This window comes from Trichechus manatus, unplaced genomic scaffold (genome assembly GCF_000243295.1).
Source record: "Trichechus manatus latirostris isolate Lorelei unplaced genomic scaffold, TriManLat1.0 scaffold00161, whole genome shotgun sequence".
NCBI classification, from domain to species: domain Eukaryota; kingdom Metazoa; phylum Chordata; class Mammalia; order Sirenia; family Trichechidae; genus Trichechus; species Trichechus manatus.
The window spans coordinates 5,549,004-5,561,724 of record NW_004444097.1 but is presented as its reverse complement, the minus strand read 5'-3'; the positions used below and the strand labels follow the sequence as shown (position 1 = coordinate 5,561,724).

The 12,721-nt window shown below is 38.4% G+C and overlaps 1 protein-coding gene across 1 annotated transcript in view; it reads left to right on the top strand.

The window, feature by feature from the left end:
• The window catches only part of ATP8B4 (ATPase phospholipid transporting 8B4 (putative)), a 256,394-nt gene that overhangs the window by 164,353 nt on the left and 79,320 nt on the right, over positions 1–12,721 (top strand). The window contains exon 14 of the mRNA XM_004386306.2: positions 5,596–5,804. Coding sequence (XP_004386363.2) covers positions 5,596–5,804 — 209 coding nt within the window. The remainder of the gene's footprint in view (positions 1–5,595; positions 5,805–12,721) is intronic.

The window sequence follows — 12,721 nt, the reverse complement described above, 5'->3', positions numbered from 1 at the left end:
GGAGAAAGATGTGGCAGTCTGCTTCTGTAAAGATTTACAGCCTTGGAAACCCTATGGGGCAGTTCTACTCTGTTCTATAGGGTTGCTATGAGTCAGAGTCAACTCGACAGCAATGGGTTTGGTTTGGGTTTGGTGTCTTTAAATAAAGTTCCCCTGGGTGGCTCAAGTGGTTTGAGATTGGCTGCTAACCTAAAGACCGGCAGGTCCAACCCACCCTGTGGTGCCATGGAAGAAAGTCTTAGCAATCTGCTTCTGTAAAGATTTAAAAAACAAAAACAAAACACCAAATCTGTTGTTGTTGAGTCTATTCCGACTCATTGCGACCCCATGTTTACAGAGTAGAACTGTTCCTTAGGGTTTTCTTGGCTGTGATCTTAATGAGAGAAGATCACCAGGCTTTTCTTCCGAGGTACCACTGCCTGGGTTTGAGCTGCCAACTTTTAGGTTAGTAGTTGAGTGCAAACCGTTTGCCAAGAAAATCCTATGGAGCCCTTCTGCTCTGTAACACATGGGATTGCCATGAGTTGGAATCAGCTCCATGGCAGTGGGTTTGGTTTTTGGTTTACCTTTAGATAGCATTTTATACCTCATATAAAATGCTTTCACATACTTTATCTCATTTATGTCTCCCAACAATCTTTTGAGGTAGTCATTGTTGAACTTATTTCACAAATGAGGAGATGATTTTCTCAGGATCATGGAGCTAGTTAGGGGCAGAACCAAGATCAAAATCTGTTTTCTGATACTTGGCACAGTGTTTTACCTCTGTGCCTAAGCTATGTAAGCAAAGATGTCAAGAAAAAAAAAGACACTAAAATTCTTTACTTGTTGGTAAGGCATAGTACTGATGAAGATAAGTGTGAGCTTTTCTCACACTAAATAAAAACAGTAATTCTGATCTCAAGGGAAAAAGGGAAAAAGCATTCCAAGGAATATCAGGTTGCTCAGGCCTCAAGACTGAGACAGAGAAAAACATTCCTAGGTATTTCTGCTCAGAGGAATGAAGGCCTTCTACAAAATCTTCTATTAGGCTTTTGAATAAATATGAAGAATAAATTCATGCCATATGTCACTTGAAGATAAACATCCCAAACTTACTTTGAATGGTTAGTAATTGCAAGTGAGCAATGGACGTTTACTGTGGGAAAATATTTCTATGCTGTTGATTTGTTAATCTGTAGTGTTGAAACATACCCAGCTACAGTTTTTACAGTACTCCCAAGGAATTAGCTTTTGAATGTTTTTCCTCCCCTAGAGCGATAGGGGCTCATTTCCACATTGCTTGCTTTGCCACATAATGGGTGGAATCATAAGCCTTGCTTTTGGAATGTCAGGCAGAAAACACTAAGTGGCTTGATCATGCTGACTCTGCATGTTTGTCTGTTTCATCGCTGCTTACGGTTCCACTGTGACTCTCTAAATCTTTCTCTTTTCCCAAACAAAAGGATGACACCCTTCCTCCCTACATACTATTTTAAGCTCGAAGAGTCTGAGTGAATTTAGAATTCTTCCATTGGCTAGTGCTGCAACATGGAAGAATCAAATCCTTTTCTGTTCATTTTGCTTTGAGTTTTCAGGATGCTGCTAGACTTTCAGATAAATGAAAGCTTCAACAGATTTGCACAATTATGTGCATCAGGTCATTTTAAGGCCAGGTCTACAATGACTTTACAAAATGCCTCAATTCTAGTCTCTGCTCTGTGGCTAGTTAGTTGTGTGACCTTGGGTTAGTCACTTAACCTCTCTAGGTCTAAATGTCTTTATTGGTGAAATTAGGGACTAGAGGGTTGGAATTCATTCTTTCAACACTGGTTTCCTATCACAGTCGAGGCACTGTGGCCCAGTATAAGTGCTAATGCTTATTGAGTAAATGGAATAAGGAAAACAAGGGTGAACCAGACAGGAAGCAAGGAACTTACAAATAAGTGGAGGGAGGGGGAGATACAGAAAATTTCAAAGTGCCCACTTTTTGGTTAGCAGATGAGCTCTTAACCACTACGCCACCAGGGTTCCAGCCATCATATGAAAGTATATATTCATTCAGAGTGTGACTTATTTATCTTTATATCATTTGATTCTACCTGGTCATAGCGTGATTTTTAGTTTGGGAGAAAAAAAGTATTACCATTTAAATAGTCAGAAAATAAACCAGCACATTATAACTTTTGGGGAAAGAAATGTAGATATGTCATGTACTTATAGAAATACCTGTAGCTGTAGAGTCAATTCTGACTCATCGTCCTGCAGGGTTTCCAAGGCTGTGATCTTAACGGAAGCAGACTGCCATATCTTTCTCCCATGGAGCAGCTGGTGGGTTCGTACTGCTGACCTTTTGGTTAGCAGCCAAGTTCTTAACCACTGCACCACCAGGGTTCCTCTACTTGTAGGACTAGAAGTATAGAATTTAATATCCAGAAAGGACATGGATGTGATCTAGTTCAATGGTCCTGGTTTACAGGTGAGAAAATCAAGGCTTAATTCCTATTAAGATCAGAAATAAGCTAAAGTTCCTGATATTATCATTACTATTCTGTATTGTTCTAGCTGCCCTTGTTAATATTCTTAGACTTGAAATTGAAATATCATTGAACAAAATAAAACATGAAACTTAAATAAAACTATTAGAAAGGAAGGGAAATGTATTATTTATAGACAATGTGATTATAGACCTAGAGAATCCAAAAGAATAATCTGTAAAACTCTTGGTATTAATAACAGAATTCAATTAAGTGTCTGATTATGTGAGAAATATAAAAAAAAATTACAATGAAAGCTTTCCTTTAGGCCAACAGTAATTTAAGAAACTATCCCATTAATAAAAAGACATGATGTCCAGGGATAAATCTATCAAGTTATAGTGTGGAACTATGTGGAAAACAAAGAAAAACAAAATAAAGCTAAAATTTTACTGACAGAAGTACTTTTAAAAATTGAGTTCATGAAAAGATGTATCTTTCTTCTTGAAACAGTATTTGAGTCTTATAAAATATCAGTTCTTTTAAATTGAGTTTAATATGTTGCTGTTGTTGCTGGGTGCCATTGAGTCAATTCTGACTCATAGCAACCCTAAAGGACAGAGTAGAACTGCCCCACAGGGTTTCCAAGGCTGTAATCTTTACAGGAACAGACTGCCACATCTTTCTTCCGTGGAGTGGCTGGTGAGTTTGAACTGCTGACCTTTTGGTTAGCCACTGTCTTAGTCATCTAGTACTGTTATAACAGAAATACCACAAGTGGATGGCTTTTAACAAAGAGGAGTTTATTCTCTCACTGTCCAGTAGGCTACAAGTCCAAATCCAGGGCATTAGTTCCAGGAGAGAGCTTTTTCTATCGGCTCTGGAGAAAGGTCCTTGTGATGCATCAGTCTTCCCTTGGTCCGGGAGCATCTCAGCATAGGAACCTCAGGTCCAAAGGACATGCTCTGCTCCTGACACTGCTTTCTTGGTGGTGTGAGGTTCCCATGTGTCTCTGCTCCCTTCTCTCTTTTATATCTCAAAAGAGATTGGCTTAAGACACTACCCAATCTTATATATCTCATCAGTATAACTGCCACTAATCCATTTTATTAGATCATAGTGACTGAATTTACAACACATAAGGAAATCACGTCAGATTACAAAATGGTACACAATTATATAATACTGGGAATCATGACCCAGCCAAGTCCAAAGATATTTTTGGGGGACACAATTCAATCCATGACAGCCACCAAGCATTTTAACCATGGCACCACCAGGGCTCCTTTGAGTTTAACATAGATCAAATCAAAGTCCCAAATAGATTTTATGAGGAAACTGATACATCGATTCTAAAGTTTATCTGGAGGAATACACAAGTGACAACAGCCGAGAAATGTTCAAAAAAGAGAATAAACGTGCTCTTGTCTTTTCCCATTCATTGCAGAGCTTTATAAAGCTACAATAATGTAGACAATAGATGCACTAAGTGACATAGCAGTGAACAAAACGAAAGCCCTACAAGACATAATAGTAAAATAACTTATGGACGCACACAAGAAGCATCCGCATTCAATGGGGGAAAGAGTTTAGGTTCAACGAATGTTGACGAAAACTTTGTTTGGAAAAATTGAAATTAGTCCCTTATATATACACCATGCTTCAAAAAATTCCAATTGTAATTTGTGTCACTGAGTTTTACATGTAAAAAATGTTGAAATAGCAAATGGTGTGTTATACATATTTTTACAACAATACAAAAAGGAAAAAAAATTACATGTAAAAAGATCAATAAAGAACTAGGGGAAAAATATAGACAGCTATATATGTAAGCAGCTGGTGAGTTCAAACTACCAAACTTTTGGTTAGCAGCCGAGTGCTTAACCACTGTGACACCAGGGCTCCTTAACCTTGGCATCAAAACCAAACTCAAACCCCTTGCCGTCGAGTTGGTTCCAACTCATAGCGACCCTGTAGGACAGAGTAGAGCTGCCCCATAAGGTTTCCAAGGAGTGGCTGGTGGATTCAAACTGCTGACCTTTTAGTTAGCAGCATAGGGAGGCCTATATAAGCAAAACTCCCAAATCAGAAACTCTAAAGGAAAAAAAAATTGATAGAGTTGATTGATTAGAAAGAGAAATCTTCTACATGTCAAAAATAAGACAAATGATAAATTGGGTAAATATTTGTATCATTTTTTGAAAAAAGCCAACAGCCTTTGTATATATAGAATCTTATAATCAGGAAGAAATACATTAATACCCTGAAAAGGGGGAAAAAAAAAGGAACACAATTAGATAATCCTGAAAACAAATACAGTTGGCCAATAAAATTTGAAAAGAATGTTCAACTCACTGATCAGAAAAGAAATGCAACCTAAAGCAATAATGAGATAACCATTTGAATTGGTATAATAATAAATGATGACTCTCAGTAACCTGATGGTAGAAGCTTAAATTATTATGACTTTTTTGGCAATCAATTTGGTATTATGTATGAAAAACATTGAAAGAGTTCATATCTTTGGCAAGAAAAATTCCGCTTCTAGAGTTGGGAGGTCATAAATTATCACCAGAACATGAGACAATGTTCATTTCCTGGTAAATGGGCAGATTAATATGACAACCTACCCCTGTTTACACTCAGTCTATTATGGTTTGATTAGAGCTTCGTAGAGATATTATTTTCTACCACTTTTGGAAAAGTGGAGCCATACCAGACAATGCACTGGACAGAAGGTTGTGAACAAAACATTTTTCTAGATGTTCTGACAAACATAAAGATGGTCCAACAAACATCTTTAATAATAGTTTTCCCTAAGATATAGGAGGAGATGCAAACTACTAGGCTACACAAGGAATCTCCACTAGGCCTGTTTAATGTAAATAGAGAGGCCTGGAACATTCCCTAAGGCTAAGGCTAACCTAGACTATTATTTCATGACGCTGCAAGGAGATGACTGAGAAAGGTTTATGAAAAGACTCTCTGTTAAGATGCTTCTGAAGATCAGTAGGGCCTAGGGACAGAGCATCCACTTTTCTTAAATTCTGACGACTTTGGCAGACTCCTTATTTTGGCAAAGCTGTGTGTGTTCTGAAATTGATGGAGTGTTTCTTTTTTCCATTTTAATGGATGACAGTGTGGAAATAATTCGTCTGGGACACAGTTATTTTATAAACTGGGATCGGAAGATGTATTACTCTGGGAAAGCAACGCCTGCTGAAGCTCGGACAACAACACTCAATGAGGAACTGGGCCAGATTGAATATGTTTTCTCTGACAAAACAGGCACCTTGACTCAAAACATCATGACTTTTAAAAAATGCTCCATCAATGGGAAGCTCTATGGTAAGGAAAGCAGTTCCTTTTTCTTAACAATATTGTTAACAATTCTTAAACAAGCAAACAACAAGAACAACAACAACAAAAAAAACCAAACTCTTGTTTTATGGAAAGCAACCCTCTCTATATTTTTTAATTAAAAAAAAAATGAAACCATCACTCACTTTCTTATTACCTTAGCACCATCAGCATCTAACACAGTGGCTGGCACATAATAAACACTCAGCAAATAATTGTTGGGTGAATGTTGAATCATTTAGATGAAACTTTGGATGTGTGACATTCATGAGTAGAGAAGGGTTCAATGTGATGCTCTCTGAGGCTCCCCCTGTGTGATACTGTTTTGTAGTGCCCAGTAGACCAGACCCCAAAGAGAACAAGTTCTTGATAGTCTGACTTATCTGCATAAAAACAACTTTCTTCCCGTCAGCTCTGGATTTGATGTTAGTGAATGTGTCTGTATGCTTGTGAGAATTTCATTCCCAAGAATTTACACTCCGCAGGGCCACGTGAGTGGCCAGACAAGCTCCATCATCCATATCCAGTTGCTATTTGCATGCCTGTGTCAGAATGTTGTTGTTGTTACGTGCTGTTGAATGGCTCCGTCTCATGGCAACCTGATGTATAACAGAATGTATAAAAATGTAAACATTCCCTGGTACTCCATCATCTTCATGATCCTTGATATATTTGAGCCCATTGTAGAGGTTTTTATATCAGTCCATCTCATTGAGGGTTTCCCTTGTTTTCACCGATCCTCTACTTACCAAACATGATGTCTTTTTCTAGCAATTAGTCTTTCCTGATGACATGTCCAAAGTAAACGATATGTCAGGATACGTGCTCTGTATTTGGGGTTTAAAGCATTATCTTTATAGGAGACCCTTGTCACCCTTACTTTGGCCAGCTAGCAAACACTTCCTCCACTGAGAGCATGAAGGCTCTGTGGAGGCCTTCTGTTGGGTTCCTCTGGATTCCCAGTCCTTCACCAGACCCTTAATGTCCAGTTTCTTAATACTGAATCTCAGGAAGTAGAGGAAATTCAAGAAAGAGGGAAACCTTTCTTTTCTTTCCTGATGGGAAGCCTCATACACTGGCAGATATTTTGAAGCAAGATTTAATGCTGGACAAAACTAAGAAATATAAGAAGTTGATTTTTGTGTACTCCTGCCTTTTGACCTCCTCTGCTACCCTAAACCCCATAATCCAGGGTCCCATGGTTTCCTCATTAATCTTCCATCCCTAGCTTCCTCTCCTGCCATCTGTGAGTGTGTTCCAGATGGTTTTTGACCTGGAACTTCCACAAGCCCACAGTTAAACTGTACATTTCTTGTATCAATATCATAATGACTCATACTTTCTTTCAAGTAAAGCCTTCCCTTTAAACATATTTTTTGGATATTATTTTCAGAGGCCTTTTAAAAATACCACCTTAACCCAAGGAGTAGTTTAAATGAGAAAATTTCAGACAGAATATTGGAGATATTTTGAATGCCAGGGACCTTTTAGATTATTCTGCCATGGTACATATTGATCACTTCTAGGAGTTGATCCTAAGGAAATAGACATCTGGGCCAAGATTTATTTATACAGATGTTTATCACTGGGAGGGGCCCTGATGGCACAGTGATTAAGAGCTCGGCTGCTAACCAAAATGTCAGCAATTCGAATCCACCAGCTGCTTCTTGGAAACCCTATGGGGGCAGTTCTACTCTGCCCTTTAGGATTGCTATGAGTCAGAATTGACGAAAGCAATGGGTCTAGTTTGGGTTTTTGGTATTTTTAGAGAAGGCCCTTGACTTTCACAATGTATGTATCCTAAGATCTTTGTAAATCTCCAAACATACAAATCTCATGTTAGTTTATAATTTCCCTTGTAAAAAACAGGGCAGTAACAAAAAGATTTAAGTAATCCTTTAGACCCTTAATTTGTTAAATACAAGACTTAAGTAGTTTGTAATACCATTAAAATACATCCTTACTAAATAAAACATTCTCAGAATGTTTCAGAATCACTTTTTCTTTTTTTCATCAAGTTGGACTCGCTTATAGCATAGATCTGGGCTTTGGGAAAATTTGACATTCTACTCTGATTTGGCATTCTACTCTACTTTCTAGCTCAGAATTATCACTTTCTTACACTTTTTTCATTCTTCTTCACTTCCATCACCAGCACTATAAATGGATTTTCTTTAGTGGGACATTTTACTAAAAGAAACAGAGCTTTTTTAAAAAATATATATTATTATTTTACTGGAGTTATTGCATTTGGGATAAAGAACAGAAAATAATCACAGTGGATATGAGATTTAATTTCCAGGTGTTGGGCTAGGTTCATTCACTAGCTCAGAGACTTCTCCCACATAGCTGCACATCATTCCAGATTCAGATCTCTGACCCTGCAAAACGACAAATGACTATTTGTCATGTGCTTTTGTGGTCATATCATTGTGTAGTGAAAAAAGAGACTTGTGATCAAAAACCCACTAAGCTGGCTTTTTTGGTTTTAGTTTAGTCGTGTCACTTTAAATTCTATGTTTTTTAGTTTCCTTATCCATAAAACCAGAATGAAAATCTTCATCTTTAAGTTTGTAAGGAATAGTGATAATGTAAGTTCCTGGCACATGGATGATGCCTGTAATTCTTATTATTACAAGAATTATAATCATTGCGATGGTTATTACAACTTTAAATGCCAAGCAAAAATTGGGGGGAGCACTAAAATGCTCCACAATAGTATAAAGCTAAAATAAATTATGCTTCATCTATAATCATGGGCTATTATACAGCTGTTCAAAATGAAATTCACAAAGAACTTTTAATGACAAAGGAAATGCTCACAGTGTTGGTGGTTAAAACAGCAGGAACCAGAAATTTATGAACAGTATGATGAATATATATTCATATCGACATCCACACACACACACACACACACACACATACACAAAATCAACCCCCCCCCAAGAAAACCCTATAAATACTGGTAGTCTCTAGGTGGTGGAACTATTAATAATTTTTACTTTCTACTGTAAATGTCCTATATTTAAAAAAAAAATCTATAATATGCCCATGTCAGCTTTACAGTAAGAACATTGGTGGTTATGTTCTCGGCTTGCAGGTAGCACTGACATCATTTACAGTTTATGAGCTAATTTGACCTTGACATTATGCAGATATGGCTAGCCCAAACCATGACCAGCAAAGATGTACTCTTCAAGTTCTAGCATTGACTAGAATTGGTCTGTTTAGGCTATCATTTTTGATTCCTCAACAGTGGGAATAGGAGGCAGGGCCAAGACGGCAGAGTAGTCAGATGCTTCCAGTGGACCCTCTTACAACAAAGACCCGAAAAAACAAGTGATTTGATTATATATAGCAATCTGGGAGCCCTGAAAAACAAAAGCAGAGTTGAGGAACTGGACTGAGTGGCAGGGGGAGGAAGAGATGGTTTGGAAGCAGCCAGGAGTTGCCAGACCTGACCCAGCGAGAGCCAGAGCCCTTCAGGCCTGATCAGCTTGGGTGAGCGGTGAGACAGGCAAGAGGCGGTCCTTGGGAGGCATATTCTGCACCAGGAGAGACCCAGCCCCTGAGAGTCTACTCTGCCATGCAGAACCAGTGAGAAGCATCCCTGGATCGGTGAAAGATAAGTACTTGCATACAGCCTACTGTGCCAATCAGAAACACCCCCCTTAGGGAAAAACCTCTCCCCCATTTACTTTCCTGCTCCCTGCTCTGCACTGGGTCCCAGACTGGCTTCAGCAATTGCCGAGTCCCCTGGGCTGGAAGTAGGATCCGTCATACACCTGGAACCATTCTCCCTGCCTTGAAGAGTGAACAAGTTAACTAACAGGGGAAAAAAATAAACTGCTGGCTCCCCTAAGCCAGGAACCCAGGGTAGCCATAGTTCTTTTGTCTAGGCACAGACATAAGGGATCCACAGACTTTGAGTACCTTTCCCCCTGCATAGACTTGTGTGGGCCCTTCTCAACAGCGTAGGCCCTCATTACTGCAATACAATAGGGTAGATACCGGAAACCTAACTTCAACTGTTTTAGCTGTGAAGTGGCAGGTTGTTGACATTTGACACTGCTCTGCCCATTAAGCAGGGTCTTCACCTATCCTCATCAGGGGCCTGAGGATGGGTGGCTCCACCTATGCCACCTAGCCACCTGCGATAGGGGCCCATGAATAAGAGGTGTGCCCCAGTCCTTACAGCCAACAGCATTATGTGATCATAGTCCAGCCGCAAAACCCACCCACCCACACACTCTAGGGAACAGGGACATGCCTACCTCCTAGACACTCAGGGGTGGCCATCAGCTCCCTGCCTTGTTCAGAGTGCATCCCCCTGCTGCAGCCAGATGCCTGTGCCTACACCAATCACCCATGCCTGTCTAGGACTATAAGTGAGAGCCTACACCACACACTTGGTGGCTATCTACCTGGGCACCTGAGCTGAATCCATACAGAAGGATTGGGCAGACTCCTGAGCTCACGTATCTAGTAACAGATCTAACCACCTGGTGACAGGACATTAGAGCTTCAAATGTGCCAATAATCAAACTAGCTCATACGAGCTGCCTATTTGGGCATATGAAAACAAAATGAGAAGCTAGGACACAGTAAGCAAACATAAAATAAATAAATATAATAACTTATTGATGGCTCAGAGACAACAGTCAATATCAAATCACATAAAGAGGAAGTCCATGATGGCTTCAGCAAGCTCCCAAAATAAAGAATCTAGAAATTTTCCTGAGGAGGAAAATTTCTTGGAATTACCGGAGGCAGAATACAAAAGATTAATATACAGAACTCTTCAAGAAATTAGGAAGGAAATTAAGAAAAACACAGAACATGCAATACAGGGAATTAAAAAGATTAGAGAAGAGCATAATGACAAATTTAACAGGCTGCAAGAATCCATAGAGAGACAGCAATCAGAAGTCCAGAAGATTAACAATAAAATTTCAGAATTAGACAACTCAGCAGAAAGTCATAGGAGCAGAATTGAGGCAATGGAAGTCAGAATTAGTGAGATTGAAGATAAAGCACTTGACACCAACTTATCTGAGGGAAAATCAGATAAAAGGATTACAAAAAATGAAGAAACCCTAAGAATTATGTGAGACTCTATCAAGAGGAATAACCGATGAGTGATTGGAGTACCAGAAGTGGCAGGGGGTGGGGGGTGGTTGGCTAACAGAAAATACAGAGAGAATTGATGAAGATTTGTTGGCAGAAAACTTCTCTGATATCATGACAGACGAAAAGATATCCAAGATGCTCATCGAACCTAACATGAGGTAGATCCCAAAAGAAACTCACCAAGACATATTATAATCAAACTTGCCAAAACCAAATACAAACAGAGAATTTTAAGAGCGGCTAGGGATAAATGAAAAGTCATCTACAAAGGAGAGTCAATAAGAATAAGCTCAGACTACTCAGCAGAAACTATGCAGGCAAGTAGGCAATGGGATGACATATACAAAGCCTTGAAGGAAAAAAATTGCCAGCCAAGAATTATATATCCAGCAAAACTGTCTCTCAAATATGATGGTGAAATTAGGGCATTTTGAGACAGAGGATTAGGGAATTTGCAAAAACCAAACCAAAATTACAAGAAATTCTAAAGGGAGTCCTCAGGTTAGAAAATCAGTAACATCAGATAACAATTCAAATTAGAACACAGGACAGAGCAACCAGATATCAAACCACACAGGGAAGTCACAAAAGTAAATCAAAGCTAAAACACTGAAAATAAGGAAACAGATGTCAATATGTAAAAGATGACAACATTAAAACAAAAAGAGGGACTTAAAAAATATAGTCATAGATTTTTCATATGGAAAGGAAGTCAAGGTGATATAAAGAAATAAAAGACTAGTATAAACTTAGAAAAAAAGGGGTAAATATTAAGGTAACCACAAAGGAAACTAACAATCCTACAAGTCAAAATAAAAAACTAGAAAAATATAAAGACTCAAAAAAAAAAAACAAACAAAATCAACAACAATAAAAAAGATGAAAACAAAATACATAAAGAAAAACAACTCAGCACAGAAAATTAAGCGGAACAAAGAAACTGTCAACAACACACAAAAAAAGACATCAAAATGACACCACTAAACTCATACCTATCAATAATGATGCTGACTGTAAATGGACTAAATGCACCAATAAAGAGATAGAGAGTGGCAGACTGGTTTAAAGAAACATGATCCATCTATCTGCTGCTTACAAGAGACACACCTTAGACTTAAAGACACAAACTAAAACTCAAAGGATGGAAAAAATATATCAAGCAAACTACACTCAAAAAAGAGCAGGAGTGGTAATATTAATCTCTGACAAAATAGAGTTTAAAGTAAAATCTACCACAAAGGATAAGGAAGGACACTGTATAATGATTAAAGGGTCAATACACCAGGAGGACATAACTATAATAAATATTTACGCACCCAACGACAGGGCTCCAAAATACATAAAACAAACTCTGACAACACTGAAGAGAGAGATAGACAGCTCCACGATAATAGAGGGAGACTTCAACACACCACTTTTGGTGAAGGACAGAACATCCAGAAAGAAGCTCAGCAAAGACACGGAAGAGCTAAATGCTACAATCAACCAACTTGATCTCACAGACATATACCGAACACTCCACCCAACAGTGACCAAGTATATTTTCTTTTCCAATGCACATGGAACATTCTCTAGAATAGAACGCATATTAGGCCATAAAGCAAGCCTTAACAAAATCCAAAGCATGGAAATATTACAAAGCATCTTTTCTGAATGTAAAGCCATAAAAGTAGAAATCAACATCACAAAAAGCAAGGAAAAAAAATCAAACACATGGAAACTGAACAACACCTTTCTCAAAAACTACTGGATTATAGAAGAAATTAAGGATGGAA